Genomic DNA, 22,237 nt, shown 5'->3' on the forward strand with positions numbered 1-22,237 from the left:
ATGACTTGAGCTTTAACATCATTTATGAATTAGCATATCTGATTTCATAAACATTAAATCAATCAGGTTACCTTACTGATAGTTTGAATGTTGGTGGGATGTGTGTTGTTCCACAGAAATACTTCTTTTATATTGTGAACTACTTTTCCTATAAAATTGGCTTCCCTGGTTCAGTTTAATTTTATTTTTATAGTACACTATAAAAAATTTTATCTTCAGTTTATATTTGATTCAAAGGATATTACAGCAAATTTCACAAAACTTCTTTTAATAAACTTGTGTTTACTTGAAAATAATTTTATATTAGTAGAGGATGCAGAAGAAAATAGACTTAATTCATACTCACTGTGGTATTGTTGCTGGCAGGGAACGTCTAATAATTGAATGAACTTGTCTGTAAACATCCAGTTTAGACATGCATCGGCAGGAAGTGTGATTGGCAAAACTGATTGTTACTGGTTTGGGGCCTTGAGAGAGAGGCACTGTAATTTCAAACAACTACAAAGAAGGGACAAAAAGAAGAAAAAAATTATATAGATGCTATAAAGCACTTTTATGATAAATGTTGGAGTCCAAAAAAGAGTGAGATTAGCTATTAGTAGTGCTGCATAACATATGCAAGACACTATGGTTTTTTATAATTACAATGTAAAAACTGTTTTGCTCCTAACTAGTATCTTTTATCAGGATAATAAAGAGTTCATATTCTTATCTCATGTCACTAGTCATGAAGCATATTAAAATTATGATAACCAACTGATGATTACAGAGCACAGATGTGACAGACCAATATGTTCAAAAATAAAAAAGAATTGTTTCAGAGTCCTAGATTATTTGATATGAAAGTTTAAAATATTCCAGGGATTTAAAAAGTGGCATCATATGAACATTTTGTGATTTAAGAGGAAAATTATTGGCCACACAACCTAGAAATGCTGAGTTAAGTCTTATTTTATTTAAACTGAATACATAGTCATAAATTACATAGATGTAAAATTAATTTTCATTCCAGATTAAATTTCTACTTCAGAGTAGATGTACATTTCTCAGATCTCTTATAAATTTATTATGTTTTTTAAAAAATAAACACATTCATTATCTCATAGATAAACCTGTTTCTGCTATCACGACAAAGGCATTATGAAAATAATGAGCATACCAAAAGGTAGGGCATCTTACACGATTCTAGATTAGAGTCTTAAAATTTAGTTGAACTAAAGTCTCATTCTGAATGCCTTATTTATGGAGAACTTCAGTTGTCCTCTTCTTAAAAAAATAATGTTTTAAACTGAATACACAAATTAAGTATAACTAAGTCTATTTAAATTCCTAAGGTTCTTGATTCTAAATTATTACTAGCACAAATAGTAAAAGTGAAATTTTGTCCATTAACTGCTTGATATGATCAATTTGTAGTAATTTAACTATAGTTGAGCCGTTTATTGTTTGGTATTTTTATGGTAATTTAGCAGTGCTAAAGGAGATGATATACTTGAGAGCCTTGTGACTGGGATCCTTGCTATAATTTCATGCCAACAGTTAAAGAACATTGAAAATATTTAGGGGACAGAATTAGTTTCCAATTTTGTCCACACAAACAGGGACATATTTTAAATGAATTTTAAACAATGAAATACAGAAATATGTAAATTGTAAAATGAACAGTTTCTTCTTTTGAAATATATAAATTATATATTCATTAAAAAATTCAGCTACTTTCTTAGCATAAGGGCAATGTGCTTTGGAAAAAATGTGCATAGGACTATACCTAAATGTGTACTTTAATTAGTTACACCACTTATAAGTTGTGTGAATCTGGAAAAGTCAATTAACTTCTCCAAGCAGTATATTTCTTTAATAATCAGTAAACTAGGATAACAATTCGACCCATTACTCCATGGGATTGACAAAAAGATTATTTAAACTAATGCATATGAATGTGATATGTATATTATTTGCTAACAGATGTGAGTTGTTATTGTTTATATAAATTCTCAAGATTCCCCCATATTTTCCAGGATACTGTCTACTATACATAGATAGCCTCTACATATGACCTTTTTCTACATATGCCAGTATTATGATATTGACAAATGTCTTCTCTAAAATACATTTGTTTACATAGTATGGACTAACCTTTCATTTGGTGAAATGTCACATGGCAGAAATCCTTTGCATTATGTATAACTATTTTTTAAAAGATAAGTACATCTATGGACCCTACATTAAGAACCTGTACTACAAAAGGTATGTAAAGTAGTTTAGAAGCTTCTGCACAGCAAAGGAAGCAACAGAGCAAAAGGACAACCTAAAAACAGGAGAAAATATTTGCAAACTATGCATCTGACCAGGCATTAATATACAGAATATACAAGGAACTCAAACAACTTAATAATAAAAAAACCAAATATTCTGATTAAAAAATGGGTAATGAGGCTGAATAGACATTTCTCAAAAGACGACATACAAATGACCAACAGGTATATGAAAAAATGCTCAGTATCACAAAGCATAAGAGAAACGCAGATCAAAACTACATCAAGACATTATCTCACCCTAGCTAGACTGGCTATTATCAAAAAGACAGAAAATAATAAATGCTGGTAAGGATGTGGAGAAAGAGGAAAACTTATACACTGTTGGCAGGATTGCAAATTAGTACAGCTATTACAGAAAACAGTATGACAGTTTCTCAAACAACTACAGATAGACCATACGAGTTAGCAATCCCATTACTGGGTATAAACCCAAAGGAATGGAAATCATCATGTCGAAAGGATACCTGCTCTCCTGTGTTTTTATCGCAGCTCTATTTACAATAGTCAAAATATGGACCAATCTAAACATCCACTGATGGATGACTAGATAAGGAAAATGTAGTATATGTACACAACACTCAGCCATACAGAAGAATAAAATTCTGCCATTAGCAGCAACATGGATGAACTCGGAGAAAATTATGCTAAGTGAAATAAACCAGGCACAAAAAGGGAAATATTGCATGTTCTCACTCATAAGTGGAGCTAAAAAAATAAATAAATAAAAAGAATAAGTTGAATTCTCAGAAGGAGAGAGCCGAACTGTGGTTACTAGAGGTGGGAAAGGGAGGGAAAAGGGGGATTAGTGACAGGTTGGTTAATGGACACATAACAGATAGGAAAAATAAGTTCTGTAGGTGTACAGTCAAGCTAAACATCTATAATTAACAATAATTTATTGTATGTTATCAAATGGCTAGGAGATTGAATGTCCTCATCACAAAGAAATGATTATGTTTTATAATGATTAATATGCTGATTACACCGATTTGATCATCACACATTGTATGAATGCATTAATATTCACCTTCCTACCCCCCAAATATCTATAATCCATACATTCCAATAAAAAAGTGATGCAAGAAAAACCCTATTATAATAGACAGTAATAATAACAGCTAATACTTATTAATCAGTTATCATGTGCTTGGCAATGGGCAAGTACATTTAAAAAAAGAAAAGCAATTTTTAAATAAATTTATAAGTTACTTAGTTTTCATATTTATATAATATATAGTTTGCTTATTTAAACTCTAATTGTATAAATAGTAGGAAGGTGTACAGGTCAGCAAACCAATAATTTATGTCTAATAGGTAGTTAGAAATGTGTGTCTAGAGCTTAGGAGAGTCATTTAAAGTAATGAACATTTAAGTTGTAACTGAAGTCTTGGACACTGATGAAATTACTTGATGAGAGCATTCTGACTGAAAAAAGAAACTAATAAAAGAAATCTGGGAACAGAATACACTTAAGGGGTGAGAAGCAGCAAATGAACCAGTAAATATGTCTGGGAAGAAGTAAAACATGAAGGAGGACCGGTTGAGGGTATTATTAAGCCAAGGAAAGCCAAGGAAAGGAGATGTTCAAAAAGGCGTGTGTGGTCACATGGTCAAATGTCTCCAGGAAATCAAATACGATAAGAACTGAATACAGACAATCAGTACCAGAAGTGGTTCTACGGGCTGTGGCAGGGAAGGAGCTTTAGAAGAGAAGCAGCGGTGGGAATAGAGGGACAAGGGACGCCCCATATGAGAGGAAGGAAAGTGCTCAGGTGGCTCGGGCCACCAGGAACTTTTCTGCTTACAGCATGCTTGTAATCACTGCAGGATGTAACACTGTCTCCAGTGACACAAAGTAGGAGCAAGCGTGATAGTGAAGAATAAGGCACTATTTGAGATAACAGCTACTGCAGAAGCGTTGATGTTTTCCCAAACCTAGCTCTTGGCAGCTCGTTCCTCCTCCCAGTGATTGCTGCCAGTCCAGATTTCACCCTGGCCTGTTTTCCAAAAGGGAAAGAGATCCCAGTGAGCAATATCAGTGAGTGTGGCTAGATATTAGTTATTTCTGCGTGTATAATGTCCATAATCAGGATCTACCCATAAGTATCGTGTGTATTCACGATGGGAGGTTTGAAGAATGTTCTAGTGAGGTAGAGAACAGTTAAATACACATCAAGAGAGCATCTTCCTGGAAAAATAAGCCTGGCTCTGTGCTTTCAAAGGTGGGAAGAGACTAGTGTTGGTGAATACACTAATTAAAAGGATAAACAAACAGGTAAAGAGAGCAAATCACTGTTTAGAGAACTGGTTTTTCTTGTAAGTTGAAGAATTTTATAAACATTAAAACTACAGTACAGTTTGAGAGAAAATTTTACTTGTAGTTTAACCAGTTTAAATAAAGGAAAACAAAATCTTAATTACTTATGTATCACTTTTCTTATTTGTGTCTAAGCAGGCAGTCAGCAAGCTGAAATCTAATTTAATCAAGAGAAATAAATAGGCTGAAAAATTAAAGTAAAAAATCCTTTTCTTCTCTTTAAACACATTTTCCATTCCCAAATTTTGCACTGAGCTTTTCAGTTTCCTTAATTTTCTACTTGACAATATCAGTGTGAAAAAATGTGAAGGGTCCAGAGAAAGATGTTTTTGACCGATATTAAACGTAGCAAGGTTCTTGATAATTGAGTTTCATTCATTTATCAACTCCAGTAAAATTAGGAACGTCTACTGAGAGTGTATAGCAGGTATGTGTGTATTAAGAAATAATTGTACCCATGCTAGCTCTTGTCTATACTGTAGAGGCCTTTTAAATTTTCCAATTTCTCTCTACACTGGTCTTAAGGGTATCATTGATTGACTTATTTTTTCCATTTAAAATAATTAAACAATGAACATTGGGGAACAGGTATGCCTTCGACAAAATTTCTACTCCCTTTTTAATAAATATACTAAATTTCATTTTCTTGTTTACAGACCAATTTATAAGTTTTTTATAGCTGTACTTAATCCCTATGTTACTAAGAATGTCCATAGGCCATTTTTCCTAATCAGATAGTATGTGCTCAGAAAATGTAAACTTTATTTAAATTAAAGTAATATTAATAATTAGAAGTACATTATAAACTCACATTTCTCCTCCCAAAATGAATACATATATTTTTAAAATAACCAGAAAATTCCCTACTCTACTAGAGATATAAGAATAACCATGAGCTTAGTCTTAAGAAACGGATAGTCATTAATTTGAATCCTGGATCTGCAATTTACTACTTCTGTGACTTGGAAAAATTATCTAATTTCCTTAAGCCTCCATTTCATTATCTATAAAATAGGGATAATAACAGTGGTGATTTCATGGTAATGTTGTTTGGATTCCTCCTCCAACTCTTCCTCTTTCTCTTCCTCCTCCTCCTCCTCTTTATCAACATCATCATCATCATCATCATTGGCCAAAATTAAATTAAACCTTGGAATTCCAAAATTTAGTTTCTGTTTACAATTTTTCCTTGTTTAGTTTTCAATAACTATTTAGTAAGTATCTATATGATGCTAAGCTCCTTGCTAGAATCTCAGGATAGCAGTCATCCGTAGTGATTCTTGCCCCTATGTAGCTCATGGTTAACAAAACTAACAACGAGAGTGAATGAGAAAAAAACATATATGTAATGTGTGTGTGTGTATATTTATATACACACACAGTATGTTAGAATTTTTTAAATACCAAGTGGTTTACCATAAATGCTGTTTCTGAACAAGACCCTGCAATTTAACTCCTTTATGAAATCTTTTCTTGAAATAATATAAAAATCTTAACCAATACAATAACTATAATTTTCCTTCAAGAGTTAAGATCTATCTAAACATATCACTGTTTGAGACAATAAGGTTCTTTTTATATTTTAATAAAATATGAACCCATATACTATTGTCAGACTACTTTGTGCTTTAATGTGTGTACAATATTTTCTATACTAGATTTAAGTTCATAGAATGCAAAATTTACATATTATGTTTAGTACTAGGTAATAAGTCTATGTATTTTTATTCAGCAAATACTAATTGAGGATACATTTAATTGATAATATAATCAATTATAATTCGGTATTTTAAAAATAATTTTACTAAAATGGCTTTATGTAATGAAGTAAATTGTTCTCAAACAATAGATATTAACTTGAGTCTAATTTAGGATCTAAATAGTAATAATAAAATTCATTATGGAGACTGATGTTTTATACTTTTATATAGGCATATACTGGTAGTATATACCTATTAAAAGAGTTGCTAGTTTTGGAGAAGGTCAAAAGAACTTATATAAAAAGGGCATTTAAACAAGGCTGGAAATTGGGAAAAAAAAAATCTGATTGTGTATTCTGTAAAACTATAATAAACAAAAGGAAATGGCAAGTATTTCCAACTGGGAGGTTCCTAGCTGTTATCTACTGGCATTCTTTAATTAGAATATTTAATAGTCAATTCTCACCAACAAGAATGGACCTCAAATAAAGCCACATTTTGAAACAATAGGTTGTTTATGCCAGCATAGCAACAGTTGTAAAGCAACAAGTCCTATTTCTACTTATCTTGCAGGCTATTCAAGAAAAAGGTGTAGACTGACTGACTTAAGAGAGGATCGTGGGTTATAATTCAGTATTAAATTCTAAAGAAATGTTTGTGTGGGTACAAATATGACACAAAAAAATGCCTTCCTTTAATATATCTTTATTATACCTAAAATATAACACATTCCTCTTTGGATCATAATACCTTACTAGCATATTTAATTTAAATTTAAATATTCCAAACTTGAGTCCATTAATTAAGTACATGAACAATATGTAGCCCTTGAAGAGTATGATTAAAAATTATAAATGCAGTTTTAAAAAGTATACAACATTTTAAAGAAATAATCCCTAAAAATGGAAGGTTCATTGTTAGCATTTTCATTGAGTATTACAATCACATGGCCAGCTATTAAGGACCTATGTAACTTAATTTGGGTCTGGGAAGAATATGGGATAGCAGACAGCCTCACAGATTTACATCTGGCACTGAATTATTTATAACATATTATTATATATAAAATGTACATACAGTACTACAATTAAAATAAAAATCTCAATTCAGAAGGTGTAGAAATACTGAATTAAATTTGTGAACCCAATCAGTACCTTGAGTTGGAAAAAACGTGTATTTTTCATAAATGCATTAGTTATTTTCTTAAGGCAAATATTATTCTTAAAGAAACTCCTAACTTATATTGGTGTAGAATTCTCTTTTCCCATCAGGATAATACCTGATTTCCAACAACTGTGCTTGCCAAATATAAATATGCTGAAGATACAACACAAATCACATTCTACTTCCTGAATACATATGAATGTAATAAATTAATCTTTCAGACTGCCATAGCATTCTGTTTAATTAATGGAAATAAAATCTATGATTGCAGTGCAAAATAAAATCTGTTTCATTATATAGTTGCATGTTTTATTTAGTTTTAAATATATTTTGCTGTGAAATTTTAGGAAACATTCAATTTAAATCAAATATAATCTAATATTACAATTATGTATGTATATTTTTGATAAAATAATGAAAAAATAAATGTCTATTTCTTTTTAAGATAAAAATATGACATTTTAAATAATGCTGTTTATGTTTATCAGATTTAGCTTGAGACCTAGCTCTCAGAACCAGCTGGCTTCTTCAGTCTGGCACTAACAAACACACAAAGAGACACTATTTACTTTATCTCTATCCCCAGCATTTCCAAGGATGCAGAAGTTTTTCTCCGTTCATTCCTATCTTCAATAAAAAATATAAGGTAAATACTAACATTCAAATAACCTCTTAATCCAAATATTTGGTGAAGACAGATCACTAAATACTTTACCTTCTGCAAAACTAACTTTCTACTTTTTGGTTATATCTCTTAAATATACAACTTCTCATAAGAAAATATACTTAAACTGTATGTTTATGAAAGAGGTCAAAAAGACATCCAATCTACGTAAGTTTTCAAAGCCACTTAGATATTAGTTGTGGAGGACTTTGTAACAGTTGTTATCAATTAGTTCACTTTAGAATGCTTAGTGCATATGGTTTTACTTTTCAACTAACAGCTGGTTTCCTACACCTTCTGACAACCTGCCCTTCATTGAGCCCCATAAAAAAAATTTCGATGAAACATCTATAAAGAAACTTGGTTAACATTACTTAAGGTACAGTGTCCTTACAATTTATGCGACCACAATTGGTGACTTTGCTTAAAAAAAAAAAAAAAAAGTGTCAGGAACTCTTTTAACAAAACAAAAACTTTTTTTTTTTTTTTTGCCTTCAGAAAATATAGCAATAAGAACCTTCCTTTTATATTTGAAAGAAATCATCACACACTCCTGTATATACTACATAGATAATATAGTAAACTGAATAAACTCAGGAAAAGGTATTAATTAAGTACAAGCTTTTATAAATTATAATATTTGTAAAAATGTAAACATAAATGAATGAACATTGCCTGACCGCCTCTAGGAGTTTCATGCCTTGCACTCCTTTGGTTTGTAAACCTCCTGATGTGCATTTCCATAAACTTTGTACTTCTCCTTCATAACACTTACACTGCTTTTAATTACTTGATAAATGCTGATTTCCCTTGCTAAATTGAAAGCTCTATTAGGGCAGATCTGTACATCTTTGAATACCCATTAAAAAGCATAATATGAAGCACCGCATAATAGGTGCACAACATATACTTGCTTAACTGAATTTAAATTAAAATGATCTCTTTGACTATAGGGCAGGAGAATGCTATGATGTTACAAAATCAAAGGATGGGACAATCAATGAATTCTGGCTTTCTCTTGATATTGGCTTTTGCTCTTCTCTTTTGATACAGAGATTCTCTAAGTGTTAACAACCACACCAGGGCTTCAGGTAACATTTATCAATATGATGCTTCCTCCCAATTCTATTTCTAAAACCCAATCACTTCTCTGGAATCCCAGAATTACATGTCCAACCTTTTCTGATATCTCCATGTAAATATCACCCAGACTCTTCAAAATCAACATGTTCAAAACTCTACCTTTGACCCCAAATTTGTTTCCTTTTATTCAAGTCTTCATTCTATTCAGTTCCAAGTGTTTGCCATATGCCAACTACTGCACTATGGTCCAGGATGATAAGCAAACACAATCTTTGCTTTCATAGAGTTTAGAGCTTAGGGAATAAAACAACTGACAGATAAAGTAATGATGTTAAAATATGGGCAATAAAGGATGCTACAGGAGCATACAACACATTCTCATGGAAGTGACATGTCTAGGCTAAGGATGAGTAGAAATTAACTAGATAAATGGAAATCTGGGGATAGTGTGTAAGGAGATATTTCAAGCAGTGTAGCACTGTAATGTTGGAGGTGAGAGATACTGACATAATCAAAGAACTAAAAGAAAATGGGTACTGGTGAAAAGGAGTTTTTGAGAGAAAGAGCAGTTACAATTCAGGCTGGAGATTTAGGTCACACCCAGATCATGGAGGACTGAATAAATCATGTTAAGGGACTTTTGTCTTAAAGAAGGGTGCCATTCAAAATATTTAACAACTTAAAAGCATTTGCACCAGTCAATCAGAACAGATGCTGGCTTGAGTGACCCAGCTTATCAATAACACTAGGTGACTGCTGGCTCAGTCCCAGTAATGAAATGTTACTAAAGAGTTCTTAGCAGTATCTAAAACTGCTAAAAACTATCATTTTAAAAAGTATTATTTAGAAAAGAAAATCTCACTGCTAATATGTGGCAAATGGATTGAAGTACAAAAGGAGGTAGGAGACCAGTTATGAGGCTGGCCCAGGTTTAATGGTCTAGGTGAGAGATAAATGTCACCTGGACCAAGAGTGGGGTGAGCTGAATGAAGACACTGGATGGGTCTAGAGATGTCTGGAAGGTAGATTTAACAGGACTTATTGATTGGGCTTTTAGTGAAAGGAAGAATAACTTGGCTTGACCAACTGAATGAATGACTTTGTCATTTACTAAGATAGAGATACTGGAAAGAGAACAGGATTCATTTACTTGCTTGTTTATTTGGGCAGGGGCAAGGGTGGAGGTGGGAGATAGGTCATCACTCCAATGTGAGACACATTGATTTGGATCTATCTGAGGGAAAGCCAAGTCACAAGGTAAAGTAGATAGTATGGAAATCAGAAGAGAGTTCTGAACTGGAGAAAGAATTTGGGAGTCACCATCATGAAGAGCAAAAAAGTAGATGAGGAAACATAAGGGGACTGTGCAGAGTCAGAAGAGAAGGTGTCTTGGTACAGACACCAGGTGTATGTACCACTTTTTAAATTAACTTCAAATGTGTAATTCAAATATGTGAGATCTTTAAAAAATTGAAATGGCAAAATAACTACTGTGCTGTTATAACAATATATAAAATTTTTTAAAATTACTGCTTTGCAGATCAGAATTTATAAGAATTGTGATTATTGCAAGACTATCAAAAAGTATCAAAACAAAACTGAAAAAACACATAAACCAACAACAAAAAAACAGACTTCAGAAATTTTATAGATAAATCCCTATTTTTCATGTGAGAATATGATTGGGAGGAATCTGATAAATTTAATAATATCAACATCATAAATCTATTATAGAACTAATCCTAAATTCTGTGAAGCCTGCAGCTGAAAAGATGAAATATATCAAGAGATGATTCCATATGATCTAAAGTAGACTTAATGTTCTTATAGAAAAAAATATCATATTTGATGTTTAAGTACTGAGTGTACTGGGCCAAATTATTTTACCTACATGCACCTTAACTTCAGCACTAAATGTTCTTCTTAGCCCTGAAGCTTTTCAAGTTCTAAAGCTTAAATCCCTCTAAGGTTTCCATCCTGACAGAGCAGTTTATATGCTACTGTGTATACAGACTTACCCTTGAATAAATACTTCCACTCTGATACCAATTAGGTGAAACGATACTTAATTGGACCAATGCAGGAAATAAATATGTAGTGGTCAGAGAAAAAAAACAACTGATGGTTAACTGAAGACTAAATTTATTGATTTTGCTTTCTAACGATATACTGATTTACTGTTTTCCGAATTTGATTCTACCTAAGGTACTCCTGTTGTCTGTCTATTCTGTCCATACAAAAAGTACACATTTATTTGGTAAACCAATAGTAAGAGAAATAGAATGTTGGCTTTTGCTCATATCAACTAACGGGGGAGGGGAGAAGAATTTTATCCCTTATTTGTTAAAGAAATAGGTATTTTAAAATGATTGAGCTAAATTTATAGCCTAAACTTTGATTTGGCAAAAGAATCCATTTATTAAAAAATTATACAGGTGAGTTAATCACTACTTTATTATTATTAATCTTCAAGGTAGCAGTTTTAAAACCTTGCTCAATAGGTAAAGACTATGGGTCAGGGAACCAACTCCCTGAAACTGGAGGAAAATGCTGAGGATATGTGTATACTTTCATTTGTTCTGGTGAAAGGGTCCAGAGTTTTTAATGTGCTTCTGAAAGGGACCTGTGCACTAATTCCATGGTAGGTACTGGGGCAATTAATGAACCAAATGGACCCGTTTTTGCCTTCATGGAGGAGACAGACGTGAGTCAAATAATAATGACTATATGATTATAAACTACATGACTACAAGCTATAGGAAGTACTATGAAAAAAAATTATAGGAAACTACAAAGCATTTAATAGAAATATTGGATCTCATCTAAGGAGGTCAGAAAAATCTCACCCAAAGACTTCCTTGAACCACTTTCATATATGAGTTGAGATCTCAATAACTGGTACCTTAGGAAGGAGGAGACTAAAAGGCCAGGTTAACTTAAAGATGTGTGTGTGCAAAGGCTCTGGAGCCGAGGGAACATGTGGTTCTCACGAATCAAAGAAAGCCTAGAGCACTGGAAGCACAAAAGCTATGGTCAAGGAAGCTATGACTTGGTGACAGATTGTATTTGTGAAAGGAGAAAGGAAAACCAAAGATGACTCCCTCTGTTTCTGACTAGAGAAGTCACTCAACAAGACAGGCAAAACTAGAAGACCAGGATATTTTTTATAGTGCTGTTATTGTTTTTGGGGGGTGAGTTTGGTGTTATGGAGAAAAAGAGCTTCTTTAAAGAACTATTATACAAAACTTTGGGGCAAAGATCCCAGCGATCATGCTTTAGACATTTCTTAAAAAGACTCATTTTAGGAGAAGCGAGAGGGGCTGGTGTAAAGTCGACTACTGGAGGGGCTGCAAGAGAGAAGGATCTGCCATGTCGTCCTTGGTCAGAAGAGTGATAAGCACAGCGAAAGCCCCAGGGGCCATTGGTCCCTACAGTCAAGCTGTGTTAGTCGGCAGGACCGTTTACATTTCAGGACAGCTAGGCATGGACCCTTCTAGTGGACAGCTTGTGCCAGGAGGGGTAGTGGAAGAAACTAAACAAGCTCTTACAAACGTGGGTGAAATTCTGAAAGCTGCAGGCTGTGACTTCACTAATGTGGTAAAAGCAACTGTTTTGCTGGCTGATATAAATGACTTTGGTGCTGTCAATGAAATCTACAAACAGTATTTCAAGAATAATTTTCCTGCAAGAGCTGCTTACCAGGTTGCTGCTTTGCCTAAAGGAGGCCGTGTCGAGATTGAAGCAGTAGCTGTCCAAGGACCTCTCACAACAGCAGGACTATAAGTGGGCCCCATGTTATTTAGTCTGGATTTTTCATTATGTTTTAAATTAACATCTTAATTTTAACAATTGATGAAAGTGTAAGTTTGACTGAAATATATGGAGTGATTATGGAAATACCACATAATAGGGAGAGTTGAACATGACTTGAAGATTAGATAGTGAATCCAATTACTGGTGTTTAAATTACACACAGGTACACCCATATTACCAAATGTAGAAGAGACACTCATTACATAGTTACTCAAATAAATAAAAGTAAAGGGAAATAACATGTAGGCAAGATGAGTTATTGTTCCCGAGATAATCAAGAGCACACCTAATACAATTAAATTCTGTTAATTTAATGATGTGAAATATTTAGTTCTTATGTCAGATGTGATTATGACACATATTGAGTACAATTAAAGTATTTAAATTTGAATGGTAGAGGTAAAGAAGAAGAAAGTGGACCAAAATTTTATATAGATAATATTTTTCTAATGGAAATAAAAGACATGCAGACTTCCAAAAAAAAAAAAAAAAGACTCATTTTAAGACATGTTCTCTATATTAACTCAAGAACACGTAATATAATAATTTATGAAAGAAATTAAGAATGAAAAATAGCTTTGGAATATTGTCAGTTGATAACTGATTTTCACTAAGAAAATATATTAACTATAGAAAAATGGGAATTTCAAGAAATGAACAAACAAGAAAATCCTGACACTACAATAATTATTATTTAACTCTACCTATTTACAATATGAGCATGTTGAAAATAAAATTTCATCTGACAACTAAATTCAATAAGGCATTTTTTAAATAATAAGGAGCTCCACATTTTGTCTATTTAATGAAATAATTCTTCAAAATTATCTTTTCAGTCTATTCCATGTCATTTCATTTTTAAAAGAAAAATGCAATTGGTATATCTAGACCTGCCAAAGATCATCCAATTGATATTTGATTTAAATCAAACACCATAAAAATAAACACTATAATCTAGAAAACATCATATCGTTTAACTGGATTATTTTAAAATATACACTGTTAATGGTATTCCCCCCAAAAAGTATATTTTAATTCCTAAATCACCCATATTTATTTTCTCTATCTTAAAAAAAAAAAAAAAAAAAAACACATATTTTTCAAGAGACTTAGTAGGCCAAAATTTCTTTTATGGAGTTTGGCTTGAATATAAAAGCAGCAACATTTTTAATATTAATATCTTTTTAAAATAAATGTTATCTTTTAGAGAATATCTTGGCATAAGTGTTTCTATTTGATATAAAAAGTGTTTAGTTCCAATACTTGTTAGAGGAATTTAAAGAATCCTGTTTTACTTCGGGGATATGGTAAGATAAATACATAACTCAGTAAAACCAGTTAAATTAGTATTACTTTGTTCAGAATAGTATAAAATATAAAACTATAATTTCTTAGTTAAAAAAAATGTATTGTTTTTAATAAAGACTTGGGGTGGGATAAAGCAAGAATAAGTTTTAGCATGCCCTAACACTACAATCATATATAAGTCCATTAAAATATTAGAATTTTCTCAAGCACTGAAATGTAGTCACACTCCCACAACAATACATTTCACTAATAATGTTTCTAAATGAATGAATGTATTTAGAGCCATACTTCTTTCCTTGCTAACACATGCTAGAATGAACCTATATTATGCTGTATTTTTAGGAAATAATCAAAAAATAAACTTCATATGGCTATGCTTAATTATGATAATAATGGGAATGATATAAGACCCCAAAGCATCACCTTTAACATTTTTTTAACATTGAGAGTAGAGGCAGAGGCAAGTTCAATAGAAAATTCAGATTTATATTTCGTTTTTTGTTTCCTCTTGCAAATCTTAGTATCTGAAATGGCTTGTTTCTTCATCAAGTGTGTGAACAATATAAAGAAATAGAATTCTTTTTTAAAAAGGCAATTAATTTGGGATGTATAATAGGACAGTGTCTCCAAACTCATAGACCAAATGATCATTAAAATAAAAATTTTAGAAATATTCAACTAGATGGGAAAATGCAGTTGAAAGAATTGAGACAATAATCTTAACTTTCATTTCCATTTATATTAAAATAAAAGAAGGTTTTATTAGTAGGCACCATGTAGATCAGCTAAAGTTTGTATGAAATTAAAATGTTAATTTGCTATCATTCCACATTGTACGAATCAAATCTAACATCAGCTTTTTTCCAACAAATTTCTTTTTTCGTTCTAAAGTTCAAATGACAGTTCTGAATGTAGCCAGCTTATCTATACTAGTCCAACTCTCAAAATAGCTTCCAAAAGCCTTTAGGGCAACCACATTTTTGTCTTTCAGGGAGAAGTTTGCATCAGCCCACTCACAGCACTGGACTTCTCCAAACATTTCTGTGTAGAGGACAGTGATACACACAGTTTCAAACACTCCCATGGTTATCATAAGCACATGCGCATGTTCTCCAATAGTTGACCTCTTGCCACAGAAGACCTACAAAGCAGTTCTGTGCTCCTGCTCTGAAAATTACTGATCCCAGCCAAACTTCAAGAGAAGTTTCTTGGTCGTTTATTAGAAGTTTAACATCTAATGTAATGGACTTCTCAGGTTATTCAAAATATTTGAGATAGTGCCAGAATGAATTCCTTTGCTTTCTAAAAGAACATCATAAATTTGTTCAGTGTGATGGCTTATTTCAATACCACACCACTGTTCACAGAACACATGCATGTAATTAGATATTTTGAATATGTAATTTGTGCTGTATCTCTATAATCAGAACATTTAATCATTTAAAATTATTTAACTACCAAATGAAAATGCTTAAATATCAAGACATACACATGCATGTGTGTGTATATATATGTATACTACATATACAAACACACACACACACACACACACACACACACACACACACACACACACACACACACACACACACATACAGGGGTACCCCCAAAAGTTTATGAGAAAATAGAATTAGAAGATAATATGAATCTTTCCATAAATTTTTTGTAGATCCCTCGGGTGTGCGTATGTGTATGTATATATACTTCATGTCACACACCACACGCACATACATATGCGTATTTATTATTTTATTCACTAGGTTTTGTTTCCACTATATGACCAGTTCATAAAGTATCACTTACTTTCTTTGGGCTATTTTATCATCGAAAACAAAATTTAAAAAATTTATTTCACGGTCTAAAGAAACTATAAGAAACTCTGAGGCAAACTAAATTACTTTAAAGAGACCACACGTTTAAGCACATTACTCTCAAAGTTCTGATCGAGAGGGCTCCCAGCATGGCTGAAACGTGAAATACCTACCGTCTTGCTGAGGTAGCCTGTGCTGCTGTTCATGCACTGCAGCCCCTCACTGTTGCAGCAGCCCCCACATCTGTACACGGACACACACGGAGGTTTAAAGAAGGTGTTTGTTGCTGCTCCAAACTCCTTCCCCACATCTATACACACCTCGCGTGGAATGCACTGAGTCTTTCTCCACTCATTGTCGATACCTGTCGAGTCACAGGGGAATTTATAAGTATATAGACACCACCAAAGGGAAAAGAGCCCACAGCAGTAGGAACTCACTCACATTTGATTTCAGATTTTAAGATTTAATTATAATACAAAACTTTAAAGAAATAGTAGATGGGACTCTAAATTGCCCTGTGCATGGGAATATGATACAGTATTTTAACAGAGCAGCTAAGGATATTTTCTAAAAAAAAAATCCCTCATTTCTACAGCCAGGTAATGAGCTAAATTAGGATTGTGCTTTCTTAAAATTACACCGATATCCCACAGCACTTATGTTTGGTTTTCCTTACTTAAGAAAATGAAAATTTAACATATGGATGTTTATAAGACATGCAGAGATAGTCATTCTCATTTGCTACAGTATACACTATTTTTGTTATCTCAAAGCAAATGTGAACAACATGATCTTATTTTCCTTTTTGAACTGAGATGTAAATGAGAAGATGGCAATGGTTTTGGCTTCAATTCAAAAATCATTTTCAGGCAGGCTATTTGGCAGCTTTGGGTAATGTCACGGTGATAGCATTGTGAAATGCAAAGCTATTTTCCACCAACTAGGGAACTGTATCCTGAACTAACTTTTTTCTAGAAAGTCAAATTTTCCTATCCCTTTCATGCTCTCTCTTGGAATTCTGTTTCCAATGAGTTAGTGGTTTACCGATAACACTGTTGATTCAATCAATACGGCATTACAAATGATGTATTTCCTAAGTGTTCTAGCTTATTTCTCCCATATTTTCCCTAAAATAAAATTTTGGGGAGAAAAGGACATAAACTTTTGGTTATTCAACCATGAAGCCATTTTGTTTGTTTGCTTTGGTTCTCAAAATACTTTGCAATGTTAAACCTTCATAGTAATTAATAGCTGAAGGGAATTACTTTTTAAAATTAGCTCACTAAATTATATTATGACATTTTATCCAGCATCATAATTTTGAGGGAAGCTCTATGCTAGATATCTCATTGGCTTTACTAATGTCCAGCTCTGGAGCCAGTTGTCTATAAAGCAACAAGGCAAGCAGCATTTGAAAAGGTCATTTGGGTTTGTTTTGAGAGAAATGAAGCATTTCTAAATCCAAATCAGAAAGAAATTTTATGTACAATTATTTTGTAAGATATAGAATGTTTAAATGACTAAACTGGTATAGTTTGTAAAATATATCTATAGCATACGTTTTTAAAATTTTATAATGGGATATCATCTCAATTTTTAAAAATTTACTGATATGCATGTATCTTTCTATCTTTGTATTTCAATAAATCATCTTATCACCAAAGTGAAATCATAAAATCTTATATTTTGAGGGTATTTATTCTCTATTTATTTTTAGCCCTAAAAGTATATTCAGCGGTTCAAATGCTGAAATTAAAGGACCTGGCTGGAGACTTTCACTGGTCTGATATATGAGGCTTATTTTACATTTCCTTCCCATACTTACTTTTCAAGATCTCTGCATTATAATGTGCTGCAGCAAATTTTACAGTCTCTTCTGTCCTTGTTTTGAGGTTATGCTGTTCTTTATTATGTTGCCAGCCTCCTTTCCTTAACTGACACTTGTACATTTTCCAATATTCTGGGTAGAGTACTGTCATGAGTTCATCTACACTGGACACAGACCGCAACTGTTCCTCAAGATCTTTGCCTGCATAAGCCTGTCAAAGAAAAAATACAAGGTCAATTACTTACCAGATTAAGGGATTTGAAAACAGATGCACTAAAAAAACCTTTAGATTTAATATTCCCTAATAAAGATACTATTAATTACTCCTGAATTAGTTAACTTTTCCTGGTTAAATTATTTTCATATTTATGAATCAAAATAATTAAAAATGTATATTTTGGTTTTAATACAAAAATTATGAGATATAATTTAAAAAATAATTTTAAAGTAGTTTGTTTTATTTATAGCTTTTTAAAATTTATTTTTAAATTGAAACATATTGATTATACATATTTATGGGGTATAGAGATGACTGTCAGTATTTGTGTACAACACGTGATGATGAAAACAATATTATTAGCATGTTCATTATTACAAATCATAATTACTCTTGTATAATTGGTGAATTTGTAAGTTTGAAAATATATTCATGTTTGTCTTACCCTCCTATATAAATAAATTACACTAAAATCCACTCTATTGCTTTGCTTATTTTTTGCTCATCAGCAGCAATAAAATGTATTAGGCAAGATGCTTGAAATTAGGAATCTTACTTTCATGGAAGCTGTTTTAGAATAATCAAATGAAAAATGAGATTTCAACAACAGTATCACAGTAAGGGATATACTTTAGCAGAATCTCCCAATATTTCAACAAAAATTCATCAAGATTTATGATGCTTTCATAGGCATGCCATAGTTCAGAGAACACTAAATCTGCTTATAAATGGTTAGCTGTTTATATAAGTGTACTTAACAGTAGAACATTTGAATCCAAGTCATATTCAAGTAGTTACCATATGTAAGAAAAGACACATCATTTCCAAATTGTACTTTAAAATTAGGAAAAATGGAAAATTTTAAGCATTATCTATCTGTAAAATGAAATATATTCTCAAGTGTTTATTTTATATTTTTCTGATTAACCCAGATTTTAAATCTAAATATATAAATAAATACTTCAGACACTGGTTCTCAAAAGTAGTGTGCATAGGAGTCAGCTGAAGAACTGTTAAAAATGAAGATAACTGCTCCCCACCTCCCCATGGATTGTTATATGGGGAACAAGAGTTTAAATTTTAATAAGTTATAGTTTAGTTTTCCCTTTCTAATTTTTGAAACACAAAACTCACATATCTGTCTTAAAATTGAGATACTATTTAATTGAAAGCCTTGCTCACTACCATTTTTAATAAAGTTATTCTGATGTAGGTTATTTTTGTACTATATTTTGAGAAACATAATCTAATGCTATTTTCTTACATTACTATGGAGCGTCCTAAAAATTAGGCAGTAGATTATAAAATTTGTTCCTTCCTACTAGATAATGAAATTGGCTATGACTATTGGGTTTCCCCCTTCTCCATTATTTTCTGTGTGACTTGAGCATACCACCTAATTTCTTTAGGTCTATGTCATACAAATGTTGATAGTAATCTATTCTGGAATATATGGGATGATTCTTGATATACCATTCAGCAAATAAAATAAAATAAATAAAATCCTATTGAATAAATGAAGAGTGGTGATGGAATGGAGATATCACTATCAATGACAATGACAAAACTCAAAGTACAAACAGAAAGTAATGTAATGACACTGTTAAATGCGATACAGATGTATAATTCAGAGATGAAAAGAGTTTCATAATATAGTCTATGAAAAAGTAGCGTACACAATTTACACACTACATACCCACACAAGGATCATATATATAGTATAATCTGTTCACAAAACAAAATTTATATATAGATAGATTACATATGTGTGTTATATAGACTTAAAAGTAAAAGATATGCAGCAAAAAAACAGTTACCTTCTCCAAATTGTAGGATTAAAGTAAATATGCTCTTCTGCATACATTTCTGTATTTTAAATTTTAAATCATGAATATATTTAACTTTTTATAATCAGAACAAAACTTTCTAAGAAATCATTCCTAAGCATATTGGCAGGCCTTATTATTAGCTCTCATTACTCCCTTTCATTTACTTAACTGCTCTTATTTCTGCATAGAGCATGCCTTTGATATATTATTTAAATTTTGACAGTCATTGACAAAAGCAGGGGCTATCACAGATAAATGGAATAAAAATGGCTTGGAGCCTGAAAAGTTAATTTAGTTTTTCCCACTAAACTGCGATTATACTTGTGTGAAAAAAAAAAAAAAAACAGAAACAAGCTTTAGTATCAAAAGACCCAGATTTCCATCTTGACTACAGACTATATTTAATTGAGTAGCATTAGACTTCATCTGTTTGATCCTCATTTTACTCTGTAAATTGGGAATAATAATATCTTCCTTCTAGAGTTTTTGTGATGATTCAAATAGACATTTGACATAGGAGTGTAATATAACTTGCAGTCAGGGGTAGAATTTCTTGTCAAGACCTTTAGGAAACAGAAGTACAGTACAGAAAATGTTTTTAAAATACATCAAAATTTTAACATCATTATGAACTCATACTGTTCTGGTGCAGCTCTTCTTTAGATATATCTTCTGCATTTTCACTCTAAATGAAGTAGGAATTGAGCATTTTCAGCTAAGTGAAAGGACTGTTCAGAACATCCCAGCGAATAGTCATTGGGCTGCTCAGAAGACCTCAATCTTAAGGACAGGCATTACCAGCTAACAATTGCACATTCACATGCACATTCTACTTTTGAAGGATTTAAAGAGGTCACAGTAACCTAGGATGAGTTCTGAACCAGGTATACCCAAGATCTTTCAAGTGGAAGTCACGTATCAAAGTCAAGTTCCTTCTTAGTGCTTTCTTGAGACTTTATGTTCACCAATGTTTTCTAGAACATTGAGATTATTTGCTTGATAATTAACATATTCCTTTTATTTCCCTAAGGGATTTGGTGTAGTCTAAAACAGTGCCTTACAAATGTATATTCACTAGAATAAAAGCTTAAAAAATCTAAAAAGGAAAGTAATTTTTCATTCCAACAGATACATCAATTAGGAAGTACTGGTAATTACGCTTATGTGACGTTCAGCATTTATGCATTAGCAAGCGGCAACCTACATGACATTCAGTTGTGGATTTTGAGATGCTGCTGGAAGTCAAAGCTGAGTGTGAAATATTGAAGGTAGAAGCTACAGAAAATCAGGAATAATTTCTTTCCTTGGTAACTCATATACCTAAAATGCACCCTTCTTACTTTATCAGAAGGATGATACAAAATCTTTGTTTCTACAACTTATGAGAAAGAGCTCCAGAGTGTTGTCTGCACTCCGTAATTCTCCTTCACTATGAAAAGTAACAACATGAAGCGAGCACTTGAGGTGGAATTGAAAACTTTATGTTTGGCACTCATTTAATAATTATGTGAAGTTGAAATTCATGAAACAATGCATATAGCCATGCTCTTTATAAAAATGTTTCAGTCAATGATGGACCACCTATATTTTGTGGCTACGTTATCTAGATTTGTATAAGTACACTCTATGATATTCACACAATGACAAAATTGCCTAACGACACTGCTGTGGATTGACCGAATTGTGTCTCTCAAAGTTCATATGGTAGAAGTTTAATTCCCACTGTAACTGTTGAGGGCAGGAAATCCTATTATAGTATATGAAAGGTGGAGCCTTGAAGAGGTGATTAAGTTGATGGTTTAATGGTGGTTGTGGGCGTGGTTCTGAGGGCTTTAAAAAAAGAGCACATGAGAAGTTTGCTCTGCTCTGCTCCACCATTTTCTGCCATGTGAGACCCCCACATTGCTGTAAAGCCACCACCAAGGAGACCCTCACCTGATGTGTTCCGTGGAATTTGGACTTCCCAGCCTCTGAAACTGTAAACAATACATTTTGTTTTCTTTATACATTGTCCATTTTGTTCTAATAAACAGAAACAGACTAAGACATTTCTTAGAATGTATCCCCGTTGTTAAGTGATATATGAGTGTACTTGAATTTTGAAAAATTTCATTTGAGCTAAAAGCATATATTCTTCTTTATTTAAAATTTACTTGTACATATTTGTGGGGTCATTTCAATA

The 22,237-nt window shown here is 32.4% G+C and overlaps 2 protein-coding genes across 2 annotated transcripts in view; one reads left to right on the forward strand and one right to left on the reverse strand.

Annotated features, from left to right (window-relative positions):
- Positions 1 to 22,237, reverse strand: part of VEGFC (vascular endothelial growth factor C) — a 130,367-nt gene that overhangs the window by 22,408 nt on the left and 85,722 nt on the right. The window contains exons 2-4 of the mRNA XM_063077424.1: positions 18,007 to 18,220; positions 16,352 to 16,542; positions 347 to 498 (exon numbers count right to left, since the gene is read on the reverse strand). Of these exons, the coding sequence (XP_062933494.1) occupies positions 347 to 498; positions 16,352 to 16,542; positions 18,007 to 18,220 (557 nt within the window). The remainder of the gene's footprint in view (positions 1 to 346; positions 499 to 16,351; positions 16,543 to 18,006; positions 18,221 to 22,237) is intronic.
- On the forward strand, positions 12,558 to 13,518 carry LOC134362121 (2-iminobutanoate/2-iminopropanoate deaminase). The gene has a single exon (XM_063077455.1). The coding sequence runs from the start codon at positions 12,616 to 12,618 to the stop codon at positions 13,027 to 13,029; it is 414 nt and encodes a 137-aa protein (XP_062933525.1). The 5' UTR covers positions 12,558 to 12,615; the 3' UTR covers positions 13,030 to 13,518.

Source organism: Cynocephalus volans, chromosome 13 (genome assembly GCF_027409185.1).
Source record: "Cynocephalus volans isolate mCynVol1 chromosome 13, mCynVol1.pri, whole genome shotgun sequence".
Taxonomy (NCBI): domain Eukaryota; kingdom Metazoa; phylum Chordata; class Mammalia; order Dermoptera; family Cynocephalidae; genus Cynocephalus; species Cynocephalus volans.

Excerpts from the sequence above, each read along its gene's own strand:
- LOC134362121 (XM_063077455.1), top strand. The coding sequence starts at position 12,616 with ATGTCGTCCTTGGTCAGAAGAGTGATAAGCACAGCGAAAGCCCCAGGG.